This window comes from Suricata suricatta, chromosome 2 (genome assembly GCF_006229205.1).
Source record: "Suricata suricatta isolate VVHF042 chromosome 2, meerkat_22Aug2017_6uvM2_HiC, whole genome shotgun sequence".
Lineage (NCBI taxonomy): Eukaryota > Metazoa > Chordata > Mammalia > Carnivora > Herpestidae > Suricata > Suricata suricatta.
The window spans coordinates 172,886,306-172,910,624 of NC_043701.1; the positions used below are offsets into that span (position 1 = coordinate 172,886,306).

General features: G+C 51.1%; 1 protein-coding gene across 1 annotated transcript in view; it reads right to left on the minus strand.

Moving 5' to 3' along the window:
• Positions 1–698: 698 nt before the first annotated feature.
• HSPA12A (heat shock protein family A (Hsp70) member 12A) overlaps positions 699–24,319 on the minus strand; it is a 163,227-nt gene continuing 139,606 nt past the window's right edge. The window contains exons 7-13 of the mRNA XM_029932652.1: positions 20,820–20,936; positions 14,312–14,483; positions 10,418–10,504; positions 9,767–9,871; positions 8,736–8,994; positions 5,887–5,990; positions 699–4,754 (exon numbers count right to left, since the gene is read on the minus strand). Coding sequence (XP_029788512.1) covers positions 4,117–4,754; positions 5,887–5,990; positions 8,736–8,994; positions 9,767–9,871; positions 10,418–10,504; positions 14,312–14,483; positions 20,820–20,936 — 1,482 coding nt within the window. The 3' untranslated portion in view covers positions 699–4,116. The remainder of the gene's footprint in view (positions 4,755–5,886; positions 5,991–8,735; positions 8,995–9,766; positions 9,872–10,417; positions 10,505–14,311; positions 14,484–20,819; positions 20,937–24,319) is intronic.

A 24,319-nucleotide genomic window follows, 5' to 3' on the forward strand; every position in this document is an offset into this window, starting at 1 on the left:
CATTGGATGGAAACCAACATGCCCACTGTGGGAGCCAGACAGAGGGAATGAGGGCCTCTACAGACTGCATGAGAAACCCCAGCCCTGGCATCTGAAGACATGCTTTCCAAGAGGCTGGTTTGCTTTACTGCATCACCCAGCCTTCCCTACCTCTGCTTCCTGGGAGGTGAACTTTACATGAAGCCTCATAAAGCTGCCCACTTAGGGCACCCATGGAGACCTCCCTCAGCCTCCTAGAAGTCCACGGCAGACTCTCCAGAAACTTCTGAAGCCAACTCTAGAGGGCAACCCAGACACAGAGCCTGGATAAACTCGAGGCTCTAGACACAGCCTGGCATGCCTGCTGGGATACCAGACCACGAGGCACCAGTTCTAGACCCTTCTTCTTTTTCAGTGCCCTTCATTTGGGTGTGGTGGAGTTGCCAGAGGCCTAGCTCAGCTGCCTTCGGTCTGGCTAGACCACTTTCTGTAGGGGCCTGTGAACACGGATGGAACCCTGCTCCCAGCGAACAAAGGAGCCAGTCTAGTTGGAATGAAAGTTAATTAAAAAAAAAGAAAAAAAGCTCGCAACATTTAGGAAAAGATCTGAAACTCAATCTCCACCTGAGATGGGGTGGAGGGGAAGTCAGTGATGATGCATCTATAATTCTATTCACAAATTCATAGTGGGGGAAAAAAATAGCTTGGGCCACACGAGATCCAGAATTTGGCTTTATTAGACATCCGTGAAGACAGAGTTTGCAGGTACAATCTCGTCAAGTTTGAACAGCAGCAAGGTTCTGTGGAGTGTGAATTTATCCTGTAGTGAATGAGCCCCCGATGGCTGATATTTTAGAATAAAATTCCATATTCCAAGCTGATGAGAGGTGTGACCTAACGGACAACGACTTTTGTACTGGTCATCCACGTAAGTCATTTCCCGGCACAAATGCACAGCTCGGTCATAGCTACGTCATCTCTACGACTGTGAAATTCGATCTTCAACTAATTATGCATTTTGACTCCTGGGTATATTGATGCATGCGATTCTTTGCCACCCTGGCAATTAACCAGACCTAGACTCTAGAAGCTAAACTTGATCTAAATAACATCCTAGGGGTAGGGTGGGCTCTATAATCTGGACTCAGTCTTAGTCATCCCTCTGCAAAAGTGCCTGCATGTCTCCTCTCTTGCCTATTGTCTCTGTCACTTGTCTGTCATTCAGCATTTATTAATGCCTGCTGTGTACAGAAAGGGCAGTTATGAAGGAAATCTCTGACAGTTCTGCATCCAAAACATGATCGGATACTACACCAGGGACAGTTGAGTGATGGTCCAGACAACAGGCCTTTTGGAAATTTTCTTAGATTAGAAAACGTGTCTACGTGTATTTATCCAGTGTTGTTATTCTAGAATATGTCACTCCATGGGCAGGAGGGAGAGGGAGGATGGATCTGGGGGTTCCCTCGAATCAGGTGGACAATTGGGGCTGCATTTCTGGGGCCAGAAGAAAGTCCAGTAATCACTCCCTCTCCATCACCTATCTGCCAACAGTACAGATTCCAACCAATTCACTGGAGAGAAATCACAGACAAGGAGACATGCCCGATGCAAGGTGAGAAGGCCTAACAATGGCCAAAAAGAAAGACTTGACTAAATTACTTACACTCAACGCAGCAGAAGGCTGGATTTGTGCACTGCTCAATTCCTTCCGTGTGACCCTATCGTCCTGACATCACTGCACACGGACCCCACTTTGCCCTCAGAGTGACCGCTGTGCCCCATAAGAAGACGCAAGAGTTTTCATAGGTTTTCCTGCACAGTCATGTTTCTTATAGAACCAGAATGTTCAGCTCTCAAAGACTGGACAGGAGAAGCGATACATTATTATGCTCCTTTAAATATAAACTGTGAGCCTTTGGGAAGGATGTGAGTGGAGCAAGGTCTGATGAGCCGTTTATCGAGCTGTTGTCCCTTTTTCCAGATTATTCTGACCCTCGGCACCTCTGACTATTGCTCGGTCTTGCCTATGCAGTCCATAGCTTAGTTTCGGTACAGATTGGTAAGTAAGCGCAATTAAAAAATAAAGCTGTGGGAAATTAAAAGGCAGCCAGGTCATCAATAAAATTCAAAGAGCATTTTCCTTTTTTTTTTTAACAAGAAAAGCACATTGTAGAAATAAAGGTTCTGTACAATATTCTAATATTGTATGTACATAAAATTATATTACTTATAACTAAATCAAAAAGTCTTATTTGTAGAGTATGGCTGGCAACACCAAAGAAAGACCCAGAACATTTAGCTTTTGAAGCGGAGCAGGCAGAAGAGAAGCCCAGCAAACACACCTTTGTGCCTGGACATGAGATCCCACTACTAAGTCACGTGAGCAGCATTCTCTAGTTCGGTGCTTTGTTCGAGTTTCACATTCGAGCAGGGAATTCTGCGGCGGGCCGTGGGAGCGAGACAGGTGTTCCAATGACTTGGAAAAGCAGTGTCACCTCTGCATATTGGCGACATAATGGGTTGGTGAATCCAGCTTGCATTCAAAGTTAGCTCCTCAGCTTATCCGGGGCTCATTCATTATGCATGGCTTCAGCGATTTCAAATCAGAATGAGTCCCAGCAGACAAGTCAGGGGGTTCCTGGGCCATTCTCAGGGTGCCTTCCTGCCAACCTTTTTCCCTCACAGTAAAAGCCCGGAGGAGCCTTCGCCCCCCACCGCCCGGCACACAAAGAGCAAAGTGTGGGACTCTGGCTCTGCATTCTCCGCAAACCCTCTCCATAAGGGGGCCCCAAACCTGAAGACTGCAGGTGCTGGGGGTCAGTAATTCAGCTTGCAACAAAACCTAGAGTCAGGAGTTCCCGGACTCCCACGAGACCACAATCCCCTGTGATGTCCACTGAAAAGGCAGATGCTGGTCCCCCTTCCCCACCCCCCAGCTTCCATTTGTAAGAGGAGGAGGATGCAGGAACCACGAGGATGATGCACAGATACCATCTGCTTTGTAAGAGACCTGGCTGAACTCGTCAAGTACAGATCTAGGAATTCCTCTGAGATACACTTAAAAAACAAAAGCCCTGAAGATTCTAGTGAAACATTTCACAGTGCAGATTCTCTACCCAAGTGTCACCAGTGTATTCTTTCTGAAATGTGGGACTATGTGGCCGAAACGCTCTGGAGATGAAGGTGAGGAGGGAGTTGATTTAAAATATGTACGCCTGTCGAGGTAGGAGGCTGATCAGACTCGTGGGCTTGCTGATGTGACGAAGGCAACCTGCAGGCTCCTCTCCTGACCCAGAATCCTACTAAGGTTAGCGCGAATTACTTATGAGTTCAGAAGTCAGGATCGGGCATCCGGGGAATGATGTCACAGCATATGAGTTGGGATAAGTCAGCAGTGCCTTAATATCCATTTCCCTTGAAGCAAGTCTTCACCTGCTGGAAAAGTAAGGTGCCCGCTCTCCCGCTCACTCAAATCCTAGTCGATGAGCTGGCTATCGTTACTCCTCACTGAACCTATTCAGAATTCAAATTATGAGAGCCTAAAATAGTGCCCCACGTGGGTAGTCTTCTCCTACCAGCTGAAAGCGCTCCCCGCTCCCGCTGAATCACCGCATTTAATCACATGATGATGACAAGAAATCAACTGCAGATGGGTGGCATTTTATATTGACTGCCATCCCCCAGGAAATGTACAAAGAAACGTCGCCAATAGACAAAGAATCTCCTCCTGGCTCACACATCTCAGTTCCAATCTAGAAGGACAGCGATGGGGCAGCCTGAGTTCTGCTTACCGGGAAATCTGTCCAAAGCCAGCTGAATCACTGCTGCAGAAACAGACCGATTCCCTTGGTGGGTGGGGGTTCCACCCCATTGTACCTATGAAAACTAGTTGCTTTCCCAGGATCCTTGGATTTCATATTCCCAAACCTCCATCTCGATTTCCAACACTTGTTCTGACTCCATTGTGCCCTCGAAAATCCGTAATTATTTCTAGCCCTGGTGGTTCCCATCTTCCCTGCTGAAATCCAGGTGGGTGATGCTGAGGGTCAAGGACAGGGAAAAAACAGTCAGGGTTGAGGTCAGCAGATGCGGGTGAGCCGAGTCCAAGGGCAGGGCAGGTGGCGGGAGAGCCGGTTAGTAATTTAAGAAGTCAATCCCAACCTTGACACTCTTCGAGGTGGCTATATCGATGGCTGTGGCCTTGATCTCTGTGTCCCCGAACTGCATGAGGGTCTGGATCTCCCGCCGGGGGGGCACGGCTGTGCTGCTGGTCCCTGTGAGATCCAGGCGGAGCGTACCGCACTTCTTCACCCCCGGGTCGGTGATGAAGCTCACGTCGTCTTGCTCGGAGCTGTAGATGTTGATGACAATGACCAGCTGGGAAGGCTTGGCCGGGGTGTAGCTACGCTTGACCAGCTCCCCCAGGGCCACCGACTGGTCGGCGGAGATGAACTTGTCGAAGACATCGGTGCACCAGCGAGTGCCATCCTTCACCAGCAGCTTCTCGGGCGGGTGCTTGCCTTCCACGTAGCGGTTCAGCACGCCCACCCCGTAGGTGAGGGGCGACCGGCGCACCTTGATGACGGCGGGGTCCAGGCCAAAGAGGACAGCGCCCTTGAGGATGGTGAGGCCCACGTCCTGGGGGATGATGATGCGACACTTGTCCCCAAAGGCAGCCTGCACCGCCTGCTGAAGGAGAGGCGCCTCCGCAAAGCCTCCCACAAGGAAGAGGAACTTGACGGTGGACACCTCGGGCTTCTGAAACAGGTCTCCTGAAAGCAAGAGGAAGACACAGCGCTCTGTCACCAAAAGCCAGCAGCAGGGAGACTGGTAGCCTAAGAATGTGGCAAACGGACAAAACCACATGGCCCCACTGGGGGACAGACAGGTCTGACCTGGTTGGACCAATTTTTTGTAGAGCTGGTCTTTTTTTTATGTTTATTTTTGAGAGAGAGAGAAAGAGAGAGAGAGCATGAGTGGGGGTGGGGCAGAGAGGGGACAGAGGATCTGAGACAGGCTCTGAGCTGACAGCAGACAATCCAACGCAGGGCTCAAACCCATGACACATGAGATCATGACTTGAGCCAAAGATGGACACTTAACTGACCGAATCACCCAGGCATCCCCTGTAGAGCTGGTTTTCAAAAAAAAAAAAACCCAACAAAAAAATGGGGTTTGCACACCTATCTGTTCAGGGATAAAAACCAAAGCCATTGCTAAGTGGAAACATTTTAACAGCTAAATGGTGATCATTTCAAGGAGTAATTTGTTAGGCATAAATAAATACTCCTGACATTCTCCAAACCTGTGGTCCTGCTAAGTAAGTCAAGGCAGACTGTGGCAAAATCTATTTTCTGGTTTTCAAAAAGCATCTGATTTAGTCAGTGCGGGGTGGGAAGTGAAAGGGGAGCCTGGGTGTTGAAAAGGGTCCCCAGGGAATTCTACTGAGTTTCCCTGAGTGAGGGCCACCGAGGGCCCGATTCTGTTCATTTCGCCCCCATGCAGGAGACCTTTCTTTGGTCCACGTAAGTGTTCCTCCTCCCCAGGAAAGATGATGGTTCCTCCTATATCCTGATAACGCCAAGCCAGGGCACCCCCTCGGCCCCGCCACTCCAGGACAACACCCTGCAGAGCTCCGAGCTCCCCGACTTCTGAAGCCGAACTCAAGGCCCAGGTGAAGGCAGGCTCTGGGCAGCTTTGCAGTATCTGAAGGGAGGGGTCTATGCCCAGCAGCCGCCCACATATGTGCCCAGGCCCCGCCTGCCCCTGCCCAGGCACCCACCGGTGGCTCCCAGCCCAGATCCCCTGCCGGTCAGACTGCACATTCTCTAGCCGGCGGCGCAGGAAAAGTTAGTCCCCATTCGGCTCTGTCCCCCGAGTGGCGGAGCCCCTGCCGATACTCACGGAGATGTTCAATGATGCTGTCAATGGTTGGCTTAAAAAGGGCATTCATGGCATCTGGACTCATCCTCAGCATCCCTTGCGAGGACCATTTCACAAAGTCCACACTGGGGGTGGGGAGAGCGGCACAGAGAGAAAGCAGCAGTGAGTGATAGGGGAGACCCAGGCTGCTGTGCACAGAGACAGAACAGCTGTCACATCTAAGGGGACAGAAGGTGTTTGAAAGTCCTTGGAAATATCCTCAACTGCCGGAACCCAGACCCTCAGATGCTCAAATGCTAAGACATAGCCCCTTCAGTGGCCAGCCTTCCCTGGGGATCGTGGAAGCCAAAATCTAGTGCGAATGATAGGGAAAGAAATGAAGGGACCTGTCTCGTTTGAATGACCACGTTTTATAATCGAGCGGTAGTCAGATTCGAGTCCACTGAAGGCTCATATGTGTCCACTGTGCTGCCACCTCTGGCCACAGACCTGTGTGCTCAGGTGCATTTCCTTTAGCCCTGCAGGCACCTGTCCATGACAGTGAGAAGCCCCATCCATCAGGTCGTCCTGTTCTCTGTCAAAGGTGCAGCACGTCCAGTGCAACGGCATGGAACAGAAAGAGCACCAGACACGGAGTCAGGACTTCTGGGCTCCGTAAGCGCCTCTACCACTCAGAGGCTGCGGGACCTTGGGGAAAACTGGCCTGCGTTTTCTCGGAGCCCCAGCCTCTCGTCTGGAAGTCAAGGATAACACAACCTGTCTGACCTTTCTCACAGCGGTTGTTGTGAAGATCAAGTTCAATAGCACATCTGTGAAAACACTTTGGAAATTTTCTGGCCCTAAAGGAATGCCAGGGACTATGTGTGCCCCACCCGTCCTCAAGTTCAAAGAAGCCAAGCAATTAGCATCTCTGTCCCTGAAGCAAACCAGCCACTTCCTAGCCTCAGATTCTAGCTACAGCCAGGGCTCCCTGACCAGACATCTTTCTGTGTCTTCAGCCACAGGACAATGGCTCCATGGCTGGCTGTGGCCAGTCTCCCCAGAAGGAGCGCTGACAGGAGCAGGACTTGGGGTTAGACTCAGACAAGGTGACTTTGGGGACGGCCAGTGGACAGAGAGAACATGAGCCTAGTCAGAGTCAGAGTCGACCAACCAAGGTCAAGAAGATTTGAAATCTTATCTACTTCATTTCCCATTAAACGGAACCTGGGCTTCATAGAGAAAAGGCCGATTGCAGGTCTGGGATGGGGAATATACAAGATGAGCCAGAAGTCAAATCAAAATGTCATATCAATGGGACTCAGGAGCCAATGTAAGGAGGCTCCTACTGGCCAAGATGGGACATTTTGACCATCACTAAGGATATAATTGCCATGGCTCAAAATATGTCAAATGTGCCTAAATCCATGAAGTGTTAATAATACTCCCCTTGTGTCCCCACAAAAGAAAAAAATGGCACTTGTCACTTAGGGGAATGCTACAAAATCAACCATATTTAACACAAAATTCATAAACGAAAGGAAAGAACCAAGAATTTGTCCTGTCTTTCCTATATGAACCGTATTTCAGGGCAATCAAACCCTTGAGGAGAAGAGCTTCTTTCTCCAGAAACAGGCTAGCTGACAAATGAGGGCGGAGTGAGCGACTAAGGGGCTGCCCCTTCACGCACTGGACCCAGACAACACCCCTCCGTGGCTGCTAACGTCACAAAAGAAGCAGCGAGCAAACAGTACGTGTTCCCGGACTCCATGCACCACCGGTGAAGAAGGCTTGCCAAAAACTCAAACTTGAACCTGACCAGATCTCTGGCTCCATCTGCCAATCTGTCAAAAACACCAGGGGACCAAACACGCTATGTGGGTGTACGATAGGCAAAAATCCCAGACTGCAGGAAACTACAGGACAGCCAGCCTTGTCATCCAACAAGCTGTAAAGAAAACAACAGGAGGGGGAACCTACGGGTTGAGCAGGATTTAGGACTTAGTTGTCAGATAACTGCTATGGAAGCCATCTTTTGGATATGAATGCAAACTGAAAAAAATAGAGAAGATGATTGGACAAGTTTTAATGTTCACTGGAAATCTGAGGATAGTGAAGAATTACTCGTTTCGAGGGCGACAGTGATACAGCATCATGGTAATGCTTCTAAATGTGTCTTAGTGATACCTCCTGACATGATCATGGATTAGGTGATGACCAGATTTGCTTTAAAATACTTCGGGGAGCGTGCACGAGGGTTTAGGCTGGGCAGGAACTGACAGCTGTTGAAGCTGCATCATGAGGTTCATTTCGCACAGTGAATGTTTGAAATTTTCCACTCTAAAAAGATTTTTAGAAACCTATGAGTTTTGTCTATTAGTTTTGTAATTCAGCTTTCACACAGCTTCCAAATGCCCATTTTGCAACAAGTTGAGCTGCAAACACTTGCCTGAAGCCAAGAGACTCAGCCCCATGGGGTATGTTCAACAGATATTTACTGAGCACCTGCTACGTTGTACGAGATTCTATCATAGATACTGGGGACGCGGCAGAGGCTAAACCACTAAATTCCCTGCTTTCATAAAGCTTATAAAAATATTTTATATATTAGTGTATAATAAAAGCTAACACAGAAGCAGGACTTTCCAGGTCCCAGGCACTGTGCTATGTGTCTAACGTATGAACTCATTTCATCCTCACAACAACCCTCTGAGATATATGGAATTATCATCTCATTTTTCCAGATGAAAAACTGAGGAACAGAGAAGTTGAGTCACCTGGTAAAGGTCACACAGCTTGTGTATAGTATGGGAACTCAGAATCCACACCTCCCTCCCCTCAACAGGATACACCCCCTAGAATGGCCTGAGCCAAAGGTGAGTCCAACTCACTTGCTCTTCCTCAAGGCATGCTCCACGCTGTGTCCACGGAACTTCTTGTAGTAGTCGATGAAGGAGAAGGGCAGGGTGATGTTCAGCGGGTTAGTTCGGTCGGGGGCAGCCGCCCTTTTACGTGACTCAAACGCAATCATTAGGTCAACCCAGGCCGCAGGACGCTTGATTTTGAATTGTTCGATAAAATCCTCTCCAAATATTTTACACAGCAGCTTTTCAAATTCATAGTCTACTCCTACGGATCCATAGGGTCCACCTGAGTCAAGCACAGAATGAGAGCCCACCATGTGAAAAACTGCCAGGAACCGAATTCAGACTCCGAGAAACATCCTACCCTGTCTTCTCCGAAAGACAGAGTTGCACGAACTTGGACCCGGTTAGGAAACCGACAGCAGCTGTGAAGTTTTACTTACACTTAAAAACCCTCTGGTTCTTCTCATTCCAGGTGGAGAAACTTTCTCCTACAGAATTACTTGTCAACAAGCTTGTTAAAATCAATGCCATTTTAAATAAAATTGATACACATCATTACCTAGGAGCCTCAGGGTGTTCCTACGCAAGAGATCTAGGGACAGGTCTGAAAAATCAGCAGGCTCCCTGAGACCCTGTGATCCATTACTTATTCATCATCCCACCCCTCCAGGGGAGACAGCCTGTTGCCTGTTTTGGCAACTCTAATCCAAGAGCTGGTGTCCTGAGACCTCCCCAGAAAGCTTCACTGTGACCCTAAAACACAGGTGACAAGTCAAATGACAATCACATCCTCCCAGAACATTCAGAAAGAAACTCCCTTGGCCAGGATCGAAAACAGGGTCATTTCATGCCAAAACCCAGCTTACAGAGGTTTGTGCTTTAAAGAACATTTAACCGCATTTTGCTGCCTGGCTCCACACAGGCATCTGGGTATCGGTCCCTCCTTGGGCCTAGAATCCCACGTGCTGGCAGCAGCGAGAGAATGAAATACTGAGAGAAATTGGACACGAGAGAAGCAGCTCAGGAATGAGAAAATCAGCCATGCAGGGGCTCACCTGTTGCCTTATACAGTTCTTTAAGGTGTCCCTCCGGTAACCGTATCTGATGGACCGTCAGATCTACGGTGCCACCGCCGCTGTCCACGACCACATACTTGTCACCTGGTTGAAAACAGCCACTCTTTACATAGACCGCTGGTCAGGCCCCTCCTGAAACAAGCTGGTGGGCGATGACTTGGTACCCCTGGCTGAACTTGCGGCAGCACTTCTCACTAACACAGTGGTTTTGCTAGCTAGCCACACAGCAGATTATTCACGACAGGGGAGAACGGAGTGCTCTGCCCAGGAGTGCCAGTGAGCATGATGATAAAGAACCCAGAGGAGGGACTCTCTAAGACTAAAGCTGCCGCAGCCGTGGCACGTACTAGCGGACAACTTCCTGCCACGTTTCTAGCGCCATCAAATGACCTGCCTCTTACCCAAGACTTACTCCAGAACTGGGGAGTTCCGATTTCCACTTCTCTTCTGAAGAGTCTATATGCTTTTGTAACATGCAAAATTATAGGCCCTTGGCAGAGTGGTCTTTAAAACCAACTGATTTTGAACATTCCCCCCCCCCCCCAATCCCAAGGGAACAGACAGGAATGCATGTTTGCCAGCGGCACAAAACACATCCAGCAAGGGGCAAAGGAAGTTGAAGGACGCTACCTTCCTCCAGCTCGGACCAGATCTCTCCTATGACATTCTCCACCAAAAAGGTCCGACTCTGCCGATTACGCCGGATGTGTTCCTTAGCTAGTGGCCGACAGAAAGGAAAGGGTGGGTAAGAAGGCATGAAAGAGCTGGGGGGTCATCTGCCGTCAGTGGGGGCAATAGCATGAGGTTTAGGGAGGGAACATGGAGTGATCCTTAACCAAAATGATTGCATAAACACAACCCTGGGCACCACGAAGCCAGATCATTTTCACCAGCCTCCGTCTATTCACTGCATGGCCCCTTGGCCTACACCCCGCTGGCAGGGTCACCCTGGAGAAAGCTCTTCCCTCCTGTGACACTTTTTGGGGGAAAGGGTTAAAAAACCAACCAGATTCTTGGCTTTGCTGCCTCAGGGTGGAACTTGTCTGCCAAGAAGCTTGCAGCGCACTTGGTTAAATAATTTCACCTCAAGGAACTCTGTCTACTGCAAGGAACGTCGGGTATGTTTTCCTAATCTGGATCCTGGATAAACGGGTTGGAAGCCATTTCCCAACCTCAGTGAAGCCAATGTGCTCTTCTGCCACCAGGTGGCGCTTCAGCCACAGGGTGGCCCGTCTGAACCTAGAAAAGCCCAGGACCGCTTTTTCCTAACACAGGGGAGCAACAGGGCTGTGGCCCCGGGAACTGAGGGGCCAGGACGACTCGCGTCGGGGAACTGCATCTCCCACAGGCCCCCCGACAGCCCTGTGAGGTGGACAGGGCACAAATCATCGTCCTTGTGTTCAGAGGAGGAAACCGGGTCAGACAAGGGTAAGGGACTTGCAGTTCCCATGACTGTCTTGCAGCTCAAAATCAACCCCTGAACTATGTATGGACCCTCATGCCTTTGAGATTTAACAATTTAGGGCGAGGTCTAAAAAAGCAGAATACGAATGTTAGGAGATGGGAAAGATCCGTGAAAGGGTAGCTGGGAACCAGCAGGGCACAGCCAAGGTGGGACTTGGGGCAAATCACTTAACCCCTCTGGGCCTCAGTTTCCACATCCCTAAATTGGAGATAATAGCATTTGGCCTAAGTACCTCACAAGCAGAGCAGGGACTGGTTCTCAGATTTTTCCTCAGCACGCAGTGTGACACCCAGCACACAGTAGGTGGTAAGGAAGGCAAAGCACCACATATGAGATCTGGTACCCAAGAAATGATCACTACATTGAACAATTTAGAGCAACCCCCAATTTCATAGATAAAGTCTCTGACCACCTTGCCCCCCACCAATTTTACTAGTCCCTAAACTGGTGCTACAGACTTGGAATTGCCCTACAAATCCACCTGTTGCTGGCTACCCAATTAAGGACCCTTGACCCTCTAGACTCTACTAGAAAGGAGCACCGTGTTTGCAAAACAACGTCTTCCCTGGGGATTAGAATGGCAAGTGCCTGTCAGCTCTGAATTCCTCAGGCCCTGGAGTAAGTGGTGAGGGCCTCCGGATTAAAGAGTCCCTGGCAGACCTGGGAAGGATCCCCAAACTCAGGGCTTCTCTCCGCTCCCCAGCACTGGCTCCCCATGAACTTAAACTGTGGACCTTGTTGGGAGCATTTGGTTTGCTAAAACAATCTAGATGACCAACCAATGGCACGCCTAAAAAATGACCGCAAGACGAATAAAACATAAGCTCCCAAAAAAATTACCACACTTTGGGGCAAATTAAGCCCAACGTTAAGAAAAATGTACCCTTTACTGATGATCACAAAATCCTTTTGGTGCAAAATACCGCTAACAGCGCCCCTGCAGTGCTGGGGGCAGAGTGGCAGCCCCGTTCCCCTCAGGGGTATCCACTGGGCATCAGATGGCAGAGAACAGCCCAGAAGGCCCCAGGGCCTTAATGCCAACCGGGGTACTCCTGATTCAGTGCTCTGCCGGGTCTCCCAGGCAGCACCCCTTCCTCCAGTGAGAGAGGCCAACTATAAAGCAAGGCTGAGACAGAATCTCACCTCACTGTCCCTCTGCAGGGCGGTGGCCAACAATTTGAGGATTTCAAAAACCAAACAGACCCTCTGAGCATAAGACAAGAGCAAATTCCACAAGGCGCAGGACACAGACCCAGTGTGGGGATAGACGGGATAAGTTCAAGGAAAGGAAACCAAAAACCGAGCCCTTGGGGAAGGCCAGCATTCAAAACCAGCTTCCCCTTCAAATGTATTTACCATTAAGAGGCATTAAGAAGAGCGACCCCACAGTTCGCTAATTCTGACACGAATCTTCGTGTATGAACCAGTAGGAAGTAGCACGTAAGATATGAAACCTGGTCAGTCATGCGTCGCTTTTCCAATTAAAATGATGAAGATGAAAATTTAATTAAATAGGCTGTGCTGAGTATTTAAAAGGTTAACACCTTTGACGTAGTCAGCATTAAGGCCAGACTCGGCATGCTTCCTCAGAGGCTGAGCATTGCCCAAATAAAGCAAATCAAGGGGCGCCTGGGTGGCTCAGTCGATTGAGCATCTGACTTCGGCTTGGGTCATGAACTTGCGGTTTGTGAGTTCGAGCCCCATGTCGGGCTCTGTGCTGACGGCTCAGAGCCTGGAGCCTGCTTCAGATTCTGTCTCCCTCTCTCTCTGCTCCTACCTTGCTTGCACTCTGTCTCTCAAATATAAGTAAAGATTTAAAAAATTTTTTTTAAAATCAAATCAAGCCCTCAGAGCTGAAGGACAGCCTGCTTGCTGTGTCCCCGGTGAATCAGGCGTGAAGTGCTAGCACTTAGCCCTGGCAGCCTGGGGACCAAGTGAACGCTCAGCCATTGTCTCGTGGCTGAAGTTCAGAGACTTTCCTTATCTTGGGTTGAAAATGCAGAGTGGTGGCCTCAGGGGCAGAGTGACCCTCCTGTGAAGAGGAAGCGGAGGGTTCTGGAGGAGAGGACCCAGGGCCGTCTGGGCAGGAAAGCACACCTGCCAAGGCTGAGCCAGGGCCCCGGTGCCTTGGGCAGTGCAGAGACAGGCTTCGGCTGTGGGGGCCCAGGAAAACCTGGAGCCAAGCTGTCGGGGGAACAATGGGCCACAGTTCCAGCCTACATCCTCCTTCTCCTCCTCCAGGGCCTTCCAGGGCAGGATGGGGTGGGCCTGGGAGACGGGTGGGTTTCTGCCCCAGAGGCCCTCATCTGGGAGCGGCACTCACAGCACTCTGATTAGTGCCTAAGCTCCCTCACCCTGGTGGCTCTGACCCTGACCTAGGATGCCTGCAAACTCCGTGGCCCTGGGCAGACTCACAGAGCCCTGGATACCCGGGAAAATGGCTCTTGGGACCCAGACTGTGACCAACTGGCACACAGCGAACTATTAAAGTGAAAAAGTTCCTTGACACCCATCCTGATGTCCCTGGCGGTCCCCCCTCCCACAGTTACGTGATGTCCGTGGAGTCAGGAAGTCTCCGCCCCTCTCATCTGTATTTGAAACTCCTGCCAGCTTCACAGTTAAGACACATAATGAGCTCATTACACACGAAGCGGCCCCAATGAGTGAGTCAGCGATAAATCAACAGTCTGAATGGAAGAATTAATAACAGGCCAAGTGGGATTAGATTAAGACTCAGTTAATAAACAAGAAAAATTTAAAAGCCTAGTAAAATGGAAAACCCGGAGCTGCTCTCAGCTTCTTGGAGAGAAGCGTCCTCCCCACGCCCAAGGCCCAGGGGTGGGGAGGTGATGAATAGGGGTGACCGCTGTGGGGGGTCCACAAGGGGCGGTGGAGGGCATCCCGGAGGGGGCGCTGTGAACAGACGTGCTCACAGCCAACCTCTCTGAGAGTGTCTTGGTTCTTCATTACCGTGCTGAGTGCCTTAAATAATCAAGGCCCAAAACATGCAGGGTTGGGAGGGGAGAGCGCGGGGAGGGGAGAGAGAGAGCAGGAGGTACCCTGTGCAAACCCAGCTCCCACTGTGTCACCGGAGCTGTACCCGTTGACCGCGGCCTTGCTGCTCAGCTCGATCATCTGGTGCAGCCGCAGCTTCCGGCAGTAGATGGAGGCCGCCTCGGGCTCCAGGGCGATGATGAGCTGCTCCGCGTTGTCCGGGGAGGCCAGGCCCGCCTGGAAGACAGAGGCAGAGGCTGGGACCCAGGCTCCCCAGGCAGGGTTGCAATGAGGCCGCTCACAGCTTGGGCCAACACCCTCATGAAGGGGCAGCTATGCTCTCTGGGTTTGGGGAATTCCCTCCAGAGATCTCTGCAGCGCTTACAGCAGGGGTGACTGGGTGCTGGGCCCCGAGCCAGGCACCCAAAGACTGCAGAGTGGATAAAGAAAATGTAGGAGTGCTGCTGGGAGATGCAGAGCTCTCCGGGACATGGGGGCTCTTACATTTGGGACTTGCGTGGCCCAGAACTGAGAAACACGAATCCGGGGGAAGGGCCCCAAAGCTCTGAAAACCATCAGAAGATGGAAGGCAGGTGGTCTGATTCTGGTTACAATGGGCCCAACGATCTAAGAGCAAAGCCCGATCTTTGGGGGCCTGGGGAGCAAGGGGCCATCGTTGGACCTCAGCCAGGCACGCATCCGAGCTGGCTGTATGGGACTCTGACAAACCTTCGGCACACGAGGAGGGCTCCAGGGCTCTGGGAGAAAGCCCTCCTGGAATCGCACATAGTCTCACATTTTCTAGAATGTGGGTCAAAAGGCAGCTGGCAGTTCTTTTCCGCAAAGCCTTTCCCCCTTTAGTAGCAGAACTGCTTCTGTTCTGTGACATCCGGCTCGTGCCAGTCACTGCCCCTCACGAGAGCCAGTCAGGGGGCTCCAGGAGCACCCTTCTGAGGGCGCTCTGGGAAACCAGCCTGGCGTGATCTCTGACACGTCCCTGCCCACCTCCTGTGGCCTTGAACTGAAGCTCGAGGCCTCGCTTGTTAGAGGTGTTCAAACCCAAGCGGGTTCCTGGTTACCAGCAAGCTCGAACAGAGAAGCGCCTTCCTCATCCTTTACCACTGTGTTTGGTGTCCCTGCTGCCGTTTCCCAGGGCACCTGGGGGTGCTTCCCTCGTGCCCTCCCCACCTTGGAGAAGACCGCAGGTCTACACTGGGCCCATAGGTCTTGTGGACTCTCCCGCAGGTCAGAGATGGAAGGTCTAATGCCACACATGTGCAGTGACCTCTCACCAGAAGGAGCCAGCCTGGCGTCATAGATGGAAGGGCCTTAGGAGGTTCAATTATTAGGCAAGGAGGGGCGGTCGGGTTAGAATATCAGAAATTCAAAGGGCCATCTCAGCCTTTTGTCCAACGTCTTCACTTTATGCAGAAAGAAACCAAGGCTCAGAGAAGTGGAATGACCACCTGTCTGGGTTTCCCGAGGCAGAGACCCTCTGTGCTGAAACCTGGACGGTCTTAGGCTCAACTGGGGCAGTGCAGGCCTAGGCCCATTCTTGGGCCTTGCACACCAGCCCTAGTTGGCGCTTGGCCCTCCCGCTCTCGGTAACTCTGGGTACTGGTGTGGGAACCAGACCTCTGGCCACGAACAAAACTCTACTATTCCTCCTACCACTGGTTTAAAGGCATAATCTCTTGACCCATTGACTCCAGAACAGCATGGGGGCTTACCTCTACTCACGGGCAGTGGGGTCTCCATAATCACCATATCCCAAATGAACCAATTAATTGTGTCCTAATGAGCTACCATGGGCAGGCAGGTGACTTAAGTCTCCCCCCTGCCAATTCTAAATGCCTCACAAGTGGTAGAACCCTTTCTGGCAGGCCGACTCTACAAAATCTACACCTCCTTATTGCCTTGTGCCCTCGGGTGTCGCCAGCCACGTTGGGGGCATCTGCACCCATCAGGTTGGTCCCTTGGGCTGGAGAAGTCCAGTGTGCCCATCAGTCAGCAGGCCACTGACCCAGGGGCATCACAAGGTTTCCCACTGCTCCCTGCTCAAGGGACTCACAGTCCCACCCTCCAGCCTCACTTTCCCCGAGGGTCACATTAGGCATCCTTAACACCAGCCAAAGGCTGCAGTGCCCAGTGACAGAGGACAAGGGCTACACACCGAAGTGTCACCAGGAAAATTGAAACCTCTGAACCTAACCCTAATCCCAGGATCCCAGAAGAAATCCAAAGGGCTGTCTCGAAGACTGACTTTTCCACCTTCGTTGGGTTTGTAAAGTCAAGGGCCTCCTAGAATAGAAGCCAACAGGTCCAGCCTCCACAAAACGGGGTGAGGAAGAAGAAAAAACTAGCTACAGAGAAACAACCAGGCCTGAAGGTTTAAGGCACCCTTCCAAAGTTCTGCAGGGAAAACAGCCTGGGAGAAAGGGTGGGGGGAGGGGCGCACCAAGGCCCTGCCCAGGGACTGAGCTGAGGAGGGAAGTCTCACTCACTACCGCCACCTGTCCCACACAGCTGGACTGTTTCCTATGCGTGACAGTTATCCCTCAAGGCTCCCTGAACTCTCTCCTATTCCAGGTCTTTCTGAAGGCCTCAGCTTTTCCTCCTGCCACCATCTGTTCACTGAATGCTCTTAGAGAGTCTAATGGTGTCCTGCGGCTGAGAATTATAAAAGATAGAGACTTAACCCACTTTTTCAACAAGCATTTGACACAGAGGAGTTTGGGGGCGCCCCACGGATGAAACGGTATCCGTGGAGAGCTCTGCGGTCTCCCCACCCCCAGCGCTGAGTCACAGACTTCTGCACGGAGGCCCCGGGTCCATCCACCCAGGATGCTGCCCAGAGCCTCAGCCGCTCTGCACCCTGGCCTCTGCCCCCTCTGCCAGGCCAGCGGAGCGATGAAGCACGGCCCCCACAGGACTGTGCCATGAACTTGGGCTCCGCCTGAAGGAGGGACTCCATTCGCCGCATGCCAAGCAGGGTAGAGGTGACCGCTGCTCCGACGGGCGTCCCATTCTGCCCCAGCCTTCCAGCTCCGCCACCTGCGGCCAGGCTGGCGGGCAGCCCTTTGGGTGACAGGGGCGAGTGGGCATTCCCGGACCTCAGAAGTCGGCTGGGCAAGAACTGTGGGTTTGGCTCACGTTCCTATTTGCGTTCTCCAGAGAAACAGAATCAGCAGGATCTTCGTAAGCATAAAAAGAGATTTTTTTTATAAAGAATTGGCTCACACAATTATGGAGACTGACAAGTCCCAAGGTCTGAATTCAGCAAGCTGGAGAAGCACTTAGCTGATGATATAGATCCCTTGCCAGGAGGCTCATGATCCAGGAAGAGCTAATGTTTCAGTTTGAGTCCAAGGGCAGAAAAAAAAACCAGTAACAGCCCCCCCCAAAACAAAAACAAAACAAAAAACAATGTTTCAACTTGAAGGCAAGTAAGCAGGAGGAATTCCTTCCTATTCTGGGGAGTTTTTGTCTTAGGTCTTCAACTGATTGGATGAGGCCCACCCACCCTGCAGAGGGCAATCTGCTTTATTTAGTCAGTCAATTTAAATGTTACTCTCATTCAAAAATACCCTTAATGGCAACACTCGGAATGATGTCTGACCAAACAAGGCAGTTTACATATCTGGGTCAAGTTCACACATAAAATTAACTATCATAGGTACACATTTTTCATTTTCTGTAAAATTAATGCCAGATAAGAAGAGGGAACTGGAGAGATGCTAATTTTGGCCAGGCTTCATTTCCATTTTGTCATTGGGACTCTTCCAGAAGACAGGCTGAAGACACCACAGACTGGTTGGCAAAGCTGTTGTGTCCCTTTACACCTTCCACCCTGCTTCCCAAAGTACAATAGGCTTCACCGGACCACTCAGCTGTGAGCCACCGAGTGGTCCCCAGTGCAGATTTAATGAATTAATGAATATGTGAATGAGTGAACAAAGAATGATTGAATACCCCTGCCATCTTGAAATCCACTCAGCAACTTTAAACTGGACACAGATATCCAATCAGAATTATAAAAAGCCAAAGACGAAGCTGCACAAACACTGCACCAGACAGAAGTGACCCGGCATCCAAAGGACAGGCCTGTCTGCAGCAGTTTCTCTCTGGGCTTCAGAAAGAAAATTCCCGGAGCGCCTGGGTGGCTCAGTCGGTTGAGCGTCTGACTTCGGCTCAGGTCATGATCTCATGGTTTGTGGGTTCGAGCCCTGCGTCAGGTTCTGTGCTGACCGTTAGCTCAGAACCTGGAGCCTGCTTCAGATTCTATGTCTTTCTCTCTCTGCCCTTCCCCTGTTCACGCTCTGTCTCCCCCTCTGTCTCTCAAAAATAAATAAATGTAAAAAATATATAAAGAAAGAAAGAAAGAGAGAGAGAGAGAGAGAGAGAGAGAAAGAGAGAGAGAGAGAGAGAGAGAGAGAGAGAGAGAGAGAGAGAGAGAGAAAGAAAGAAAGAAAGAAAGAAAGAAAGAAAGAAAGAAAGAAAATTCCCCAAGTCCCTAGACCCAGTCGTGTCTCCTTGCCACCCTCCCCGCCAAGAGCTGCTGACCCGTCATCTACCCTCTGAGGTGCCATTTAGATTCTGCCAAGCCCTGGAGAGCACTGTGCCCCCAAGCGTTTGGTTTCCTCCCCGCCCAGAGTGCAAGGGGCCTCCCCACCAGGCCCCACTGCTCACAGGCAGTTCTTGGACCAGGCAGCCCGAGGCTCTGACAGCCCTGACAAATCTACCCGTCCCTCCAATGCTTTCTTTTTCAGGCTAAAAATAAGAACTGACCCTTTTCCGGGTCACATGTTTGTTGCTGAAGTTTTCCTGTGGGAAAATGAGAGTCAAAGCCACGAGTCCCGAGTATCCTCCCAAAGAAAACTCAGAACACAGGGCTGTGCCTCTGTCGACAGCTGTGTCCTGGCGGCCCAACTTCAGACACGGCCTGACGGCTGACACTGCGGAAAAGCTCCAAGATGCCCAGGGATTCTGTGCACAGCTAAACTGCATTTGGTTTCTTCCTTTTTTTTTTTTAATCTTTTTTTTTTACATTTATTTATCTTTGAGAGACAGAGAGAGACAGAGCATGAACAGGGGAGGGGCAGAGAGAGGAAGACACAGAATCTGAAGCAGGCTCCAGGCTCTGAGCTAGCTATCAGCATGGAGCCTGATGCGGGGATTGAACCCACGAACCGTGATATCATGACCTGAGCTAAAGTCGGACGATCAAACGACTGAGCCACTCAGGTGCCCCTGGTTTCTTCCTTTTCAAAAGTCCCTTCTTTCTGGAACTTCCACCCTCTTCCTTCATCCCTACAAAAACAAATCTATTTTTGTCAGATACATAGGCTTGGCCAGATTCTCATGCTGAAGGGGAGAGCTTGGGAAGAGCCTGTGGCAGAGGAAGAAGAAACAGAAGTGGGGAGACTGAGGACTGGGGACATTGTTCTCCCTCAATCTCTATCCATCACCTCTATCAGCTCCAGGACCTGAGGGCTATTCATGACCCCAAGGAAGGTGCCGTGGTGCCCATGACCGTTTTGTTCCATTCGGTGCTCAGGGTGGATTCAGTGGGTATTTTGAAAAGAAAGGTTCCTACTTATGGCTACAAACTCAACATCAGAGATCTGTCCCCTGGGGAAAGTGGCTGATCCCTGAGAGGTATGGGGGAGGGTGGTGGAAAGGGGCAGGCAAGGAAGCATCTATTACCTTGGTGACTCCCCCCAGCCCAGCTCAGGTTGAAGGCACAGAACATGGACTCTCACTGCACAGAGTGGGTGCAGGCCCCAGGGTAGGCTTGCATTAACCCAGGGGATTAAGTACAGGCGGAGCCAGCTCTGACCTGGGGGTCAGCACAGCGGGTCGGCACACTGGCCATTCCTGCCATGAAGTCAGACCCCCGTGGCAGCCCCATGGTGGCACCGTTCAGCCTCCAAGCAGGACTGTGGCACTGGTGACGCCCGTTGCGCCCAGGAGGGACAGGCTGGCCATTGGCACTGGAGCGCTCTGTCCCTGGCACGGTGCTGACTGGCATGGTCCTCAGCCATGCCACTGTCTCGTCCAGGAGCCTGTCACCACGCAGGTGACCTCACCACCCCAGACCGTGCATACTTGCGTTGCTCCCAAGGTGAAATGTGCAGAACATAGTCACACTTCCTCTATTTCCCAGCCGCGTACATGCAGCTTTCAACCTCCACAGCAGCCTTGATGTGCCTGGTTCATGGCCACTGGCCTTGTCTTTATTCTTTTTTTCTTCAAACATTCTTGTTGCCCAAGCCTTTTCCTTGAGGTTCCATTCACCCACAGAGAAATGTCTCTGCACCCCACTTTGAAATCCTAGCTGTGGGGAGTCTACAGTATGGAAGGTATTATAAAATCAGAAAGAAAACAGGGCCCAGCCCAGCCCTTGTGGCTCGAACCCCGTTCCTCCCCCAGGAGAAAGGCTCCATGTCCCCTCGCCAGTGGGAGACCCCTCACTGCCTCCCAGGGAGGCCTTTCGGTGTTGGGGACATCTGAGCGGAGTGGCAGTCACCACTGCAGGCATCCTGGGCCCCCCCGCGCCAGCCCCACACTCACCTGATAGGCAGCTTGCCTCATGAACTGCTTGGCGGGCTGTTTCCAAATGGCAGGCACCGTGATGACCCATCTGACGTCAGAGTTCTCAAATTCTGACCCCGCTTGGTCACTCAGCTCCTAGAACCAAGGGAAATGCAGCAGGTCAGGTGGACACAACTGGTCCTCCCGCAGCTTCACCGCGAATCCCAGGCTTCCTGGCCATGAACTCCTGGGGTAACTATTCTGCCACCTCCTCAACTTACCAGTGTAGGAGCAAGGTTCTGTTTCCTGAATATTCTGCAAGCAGGGAGCTCTGCCCCTTCACTCACTGAATGTGACTGCAGGCAGGAGGCAGGGAGATCAGAGGCCTTTGGCCACTTCTGAATCATGTGACAGGACAAGTGACAGCCTCCCAGGCCTCAGTTTCCTTATCTGCACAATGGGGATAATAATCCCTAGTTTATACTATTGTTGGAAGGGCTAATAGTTTTCTGAGCTCTACATTTCCTAGGAACTTACTCTGTGACAACCTTGTTAAGTACTTTGCATAACTCCTCTCTATTAACCCAAGAATCCCATTAGGAAGGGATTATAACTGTGCACCTTTTATACAGAGGGGAACCTTACCTAGATACGTTAGAACCTTTTGCTGACCGCAGAGCTAGGAAATGGCAGAACCAAAACTTGGACCCAGACCCAGATATATCTTGACTCTTAAAGGCCCAAGTCTTAACTAAATTGTTACATGTGGTCTCGTGTCTAGAACAGGGCCTGGCCCAGTTGTCGTCAGAGTGGTCACTGTCCTCTACCTCATCGCAAGGCCGGCACATCAGGGGACTTTTCCATGCAGGACAGGACGCGGATATGAACACGACCTAAGCAAGAACCAGGCCACCCTTCACTTTCGGTTAAGGTTAAACCGCATTGGCGGCAATCACGTGGATACATGGGATGAGCAGAAGCATCAGAGGTTTGCACCAAGTCCATGCAGACAACATACGTCTCTAGAATAGTTCTCAGACTCAGTATTCCCATCTGTAAAGTGGGGACAATAAAACTAACGTAGAGTGTTTCTGGCAAGACTAAGTGAGAACACATGAGGAACCTCTGGTCCAGAGAAGCCCTCTGATAAAGCTAGTTCCTTCCTGTCCCTTGGCGCCTGTTGCCGCAGACAAATCTGAAATCAAACCCGAGCACGCAGTCCTGCACTCCTACATCAGAGTCGGCTCTGGGGACGTGTTTCAGAAGATTAATAGGCTGGCGATTTGTTTTTTCTGATGGGTATCTCATTTCCTCTATTGTTTCAATAGTTAACTGGGACTGACCCGCCCTCTTACTGAACTAACTTCCTCTTTGATCAGTCAGTCCCTTTTTCTTTCCTTTTAAAAAAATGTTTCATTTTTAATGGTGACAATAACACATAACAAAATCTACCCCGTGAACCTCGTTTAAGCGTACAGTTCAGCAGTGTTAAGTATGTTTAGTAAACTCTTTTTTAAAACATGTCTTTAGAAACATCTCTGCATTACACTCATGTGAAAAAGTGGGAGGTTTTGTTTGTTTTCTTGCGTTTTATTTCCTTGCAGGTGTGCCTCGGCCTTTGAGGCAGGTGACGGATGACAAGTGTTAGGAAGGCTTCTAAGTATGCTGCCAGTTGCCATCCAGCCTATTTTAAACTCTTCTGTGTTGTTCTGTTTTAAGAAGGCTTCAGGCCCAGGAAAGAGTCCAATCCACGGAGCCCAGTGTGGGGCTTGAACTCACGACCCTGAGATCGGGACCCTGAGCTGAGCAAGAATCGGACGCTTAACCGACCGAGCCACCCAGGCACCCCTATTTTAAACTCTTTAAACAGGAAAAAGCTCCAAACACAAATGATGGGCTTTCCTGGCTTGAGGGAGGGTTGTTTAGACAAGTTGTTTGTCACCAGTGGATGGAGTGCAGCTTGGACGGGAAAGGGGCCTGCCTTTAATTAAACTTCTCATTTTGTCAGGACTTTCACCTTATGAAAGATGAGCCTGCTTCATGCATGGGATTCCTCAGATACGCTGCTTTGGTAGATATTCTCCTGTGCTTATCCGGGTCCAACATGCAGCAACCCCCTCCCCCGACTCCAACTGTCCAAATACGAGCCAGCCTCTCGTGAAGGGCCCGGTCCTTCTAAATCTCCTCAAAAAAGCTTTTCCTGGAATGTCTTCACAGCATGTTCTCTGCTGGGAGAAGGTGCTGGCAGGTTCTTGGAGCTGTGGGCTGAGCTGACATGTTCGAAACCACACACCCTCCTGCACCCCTGCTTGATCTCTGCCTCCTCCACCTCTTCCCTCCCCTTCTGAGACGGGCTGTTCACTCTTTCCCCCTTAACCTACTTGAAACACAATTCAGTGTCAAGAGCTTTCTCGAGTCCTAACTTTTCCCCAGGTCCCCTGGCTCCTCCTCCAAACCCAAAGGTCCCCAGAGTGCTCGGCCTCCCTCTGCTCCCTACCTTTCTCCGGGTGTCCCCTGTGCTACAGATCGACTGTCCTTCACCTGGCTCTCTGGGCTACCAGGCGCTGAGCCCAGCCCACTGGGATCTCTGCTCTTCAGGCTGACAAACCTTCCTAACCTGAAGGGTGGGGCAGGTCATGAACCTTGTGGGCTGATGTTAAATCAGACATGCAGTGCCTCCCTCGGGGCTGGGCAAGTGGTTGCTGCTGTCCCCACCCCGCACGACTCTCCAGAAGCAAGTCCACCTCTGTAGGCATCTCCTGGTCTGCTTGGCTGTCCCCGGAAATGAGGGTGCCCTCCCCTTACTGCCTCCTCCCTCCTACTCCATCTGTCTTCTCCCCCGTCCCCTTCTGGTGGAAGAATTATTTCCCAGGATCCACTTCTTCCCTTGCCCCTGCCCCGCCCCCCTGCCATCTTCTTGGTCTTCATGCTCCCCAGATGACCTGCCACTCTTGCTAGGAGTCTCAGAACCTTCAGACACACCTGCTTTAGGATCAGAGTCAGCTGCCTCCACAAGGCTCTCCTCCACCCTGCAGGCCCTGGGATGCTGTGGGCTCCCTCCCTCTAATGCTATCTCTGTGGCCATGGCATTCCCCTATTAGGAAGCCTTTGCTGGCTCTCCATTACCCAAGAAGTTCCTTAGCTTGGCATTCTAGGCTCCACACAATCTCGACCTGAGCTCACTGTTTCCGCTCCATCGCGCAGCCTTGCCCTTCTCCCATTCAAAACGGCGGACTTTCCACAGTCTGCTGTGTTCTCCTTCCCCTGCACTGTTCTCGAAACACCCACCCTTCCAGCTGCTGCCAGTGAGAGGCCCCCAATGCCCCTCCTCCAGGGAGTCTTTTCTGCTGCTGCCCTTAAGGCAGAATCTCTGTCTTCACCAAACAGCCAGTTAGTTACCCTCCCACAACACTGACCCACTGACTACATATTTCTTTGCACTGCCTTTATTCCGACACTGCCTTCGGATCTGGCACATGAAAAGGAAAGGAAGGAAGGAAGGAAGGAAGGAAGGAAGGAAGGAAGGAAGGAAGGAAGGA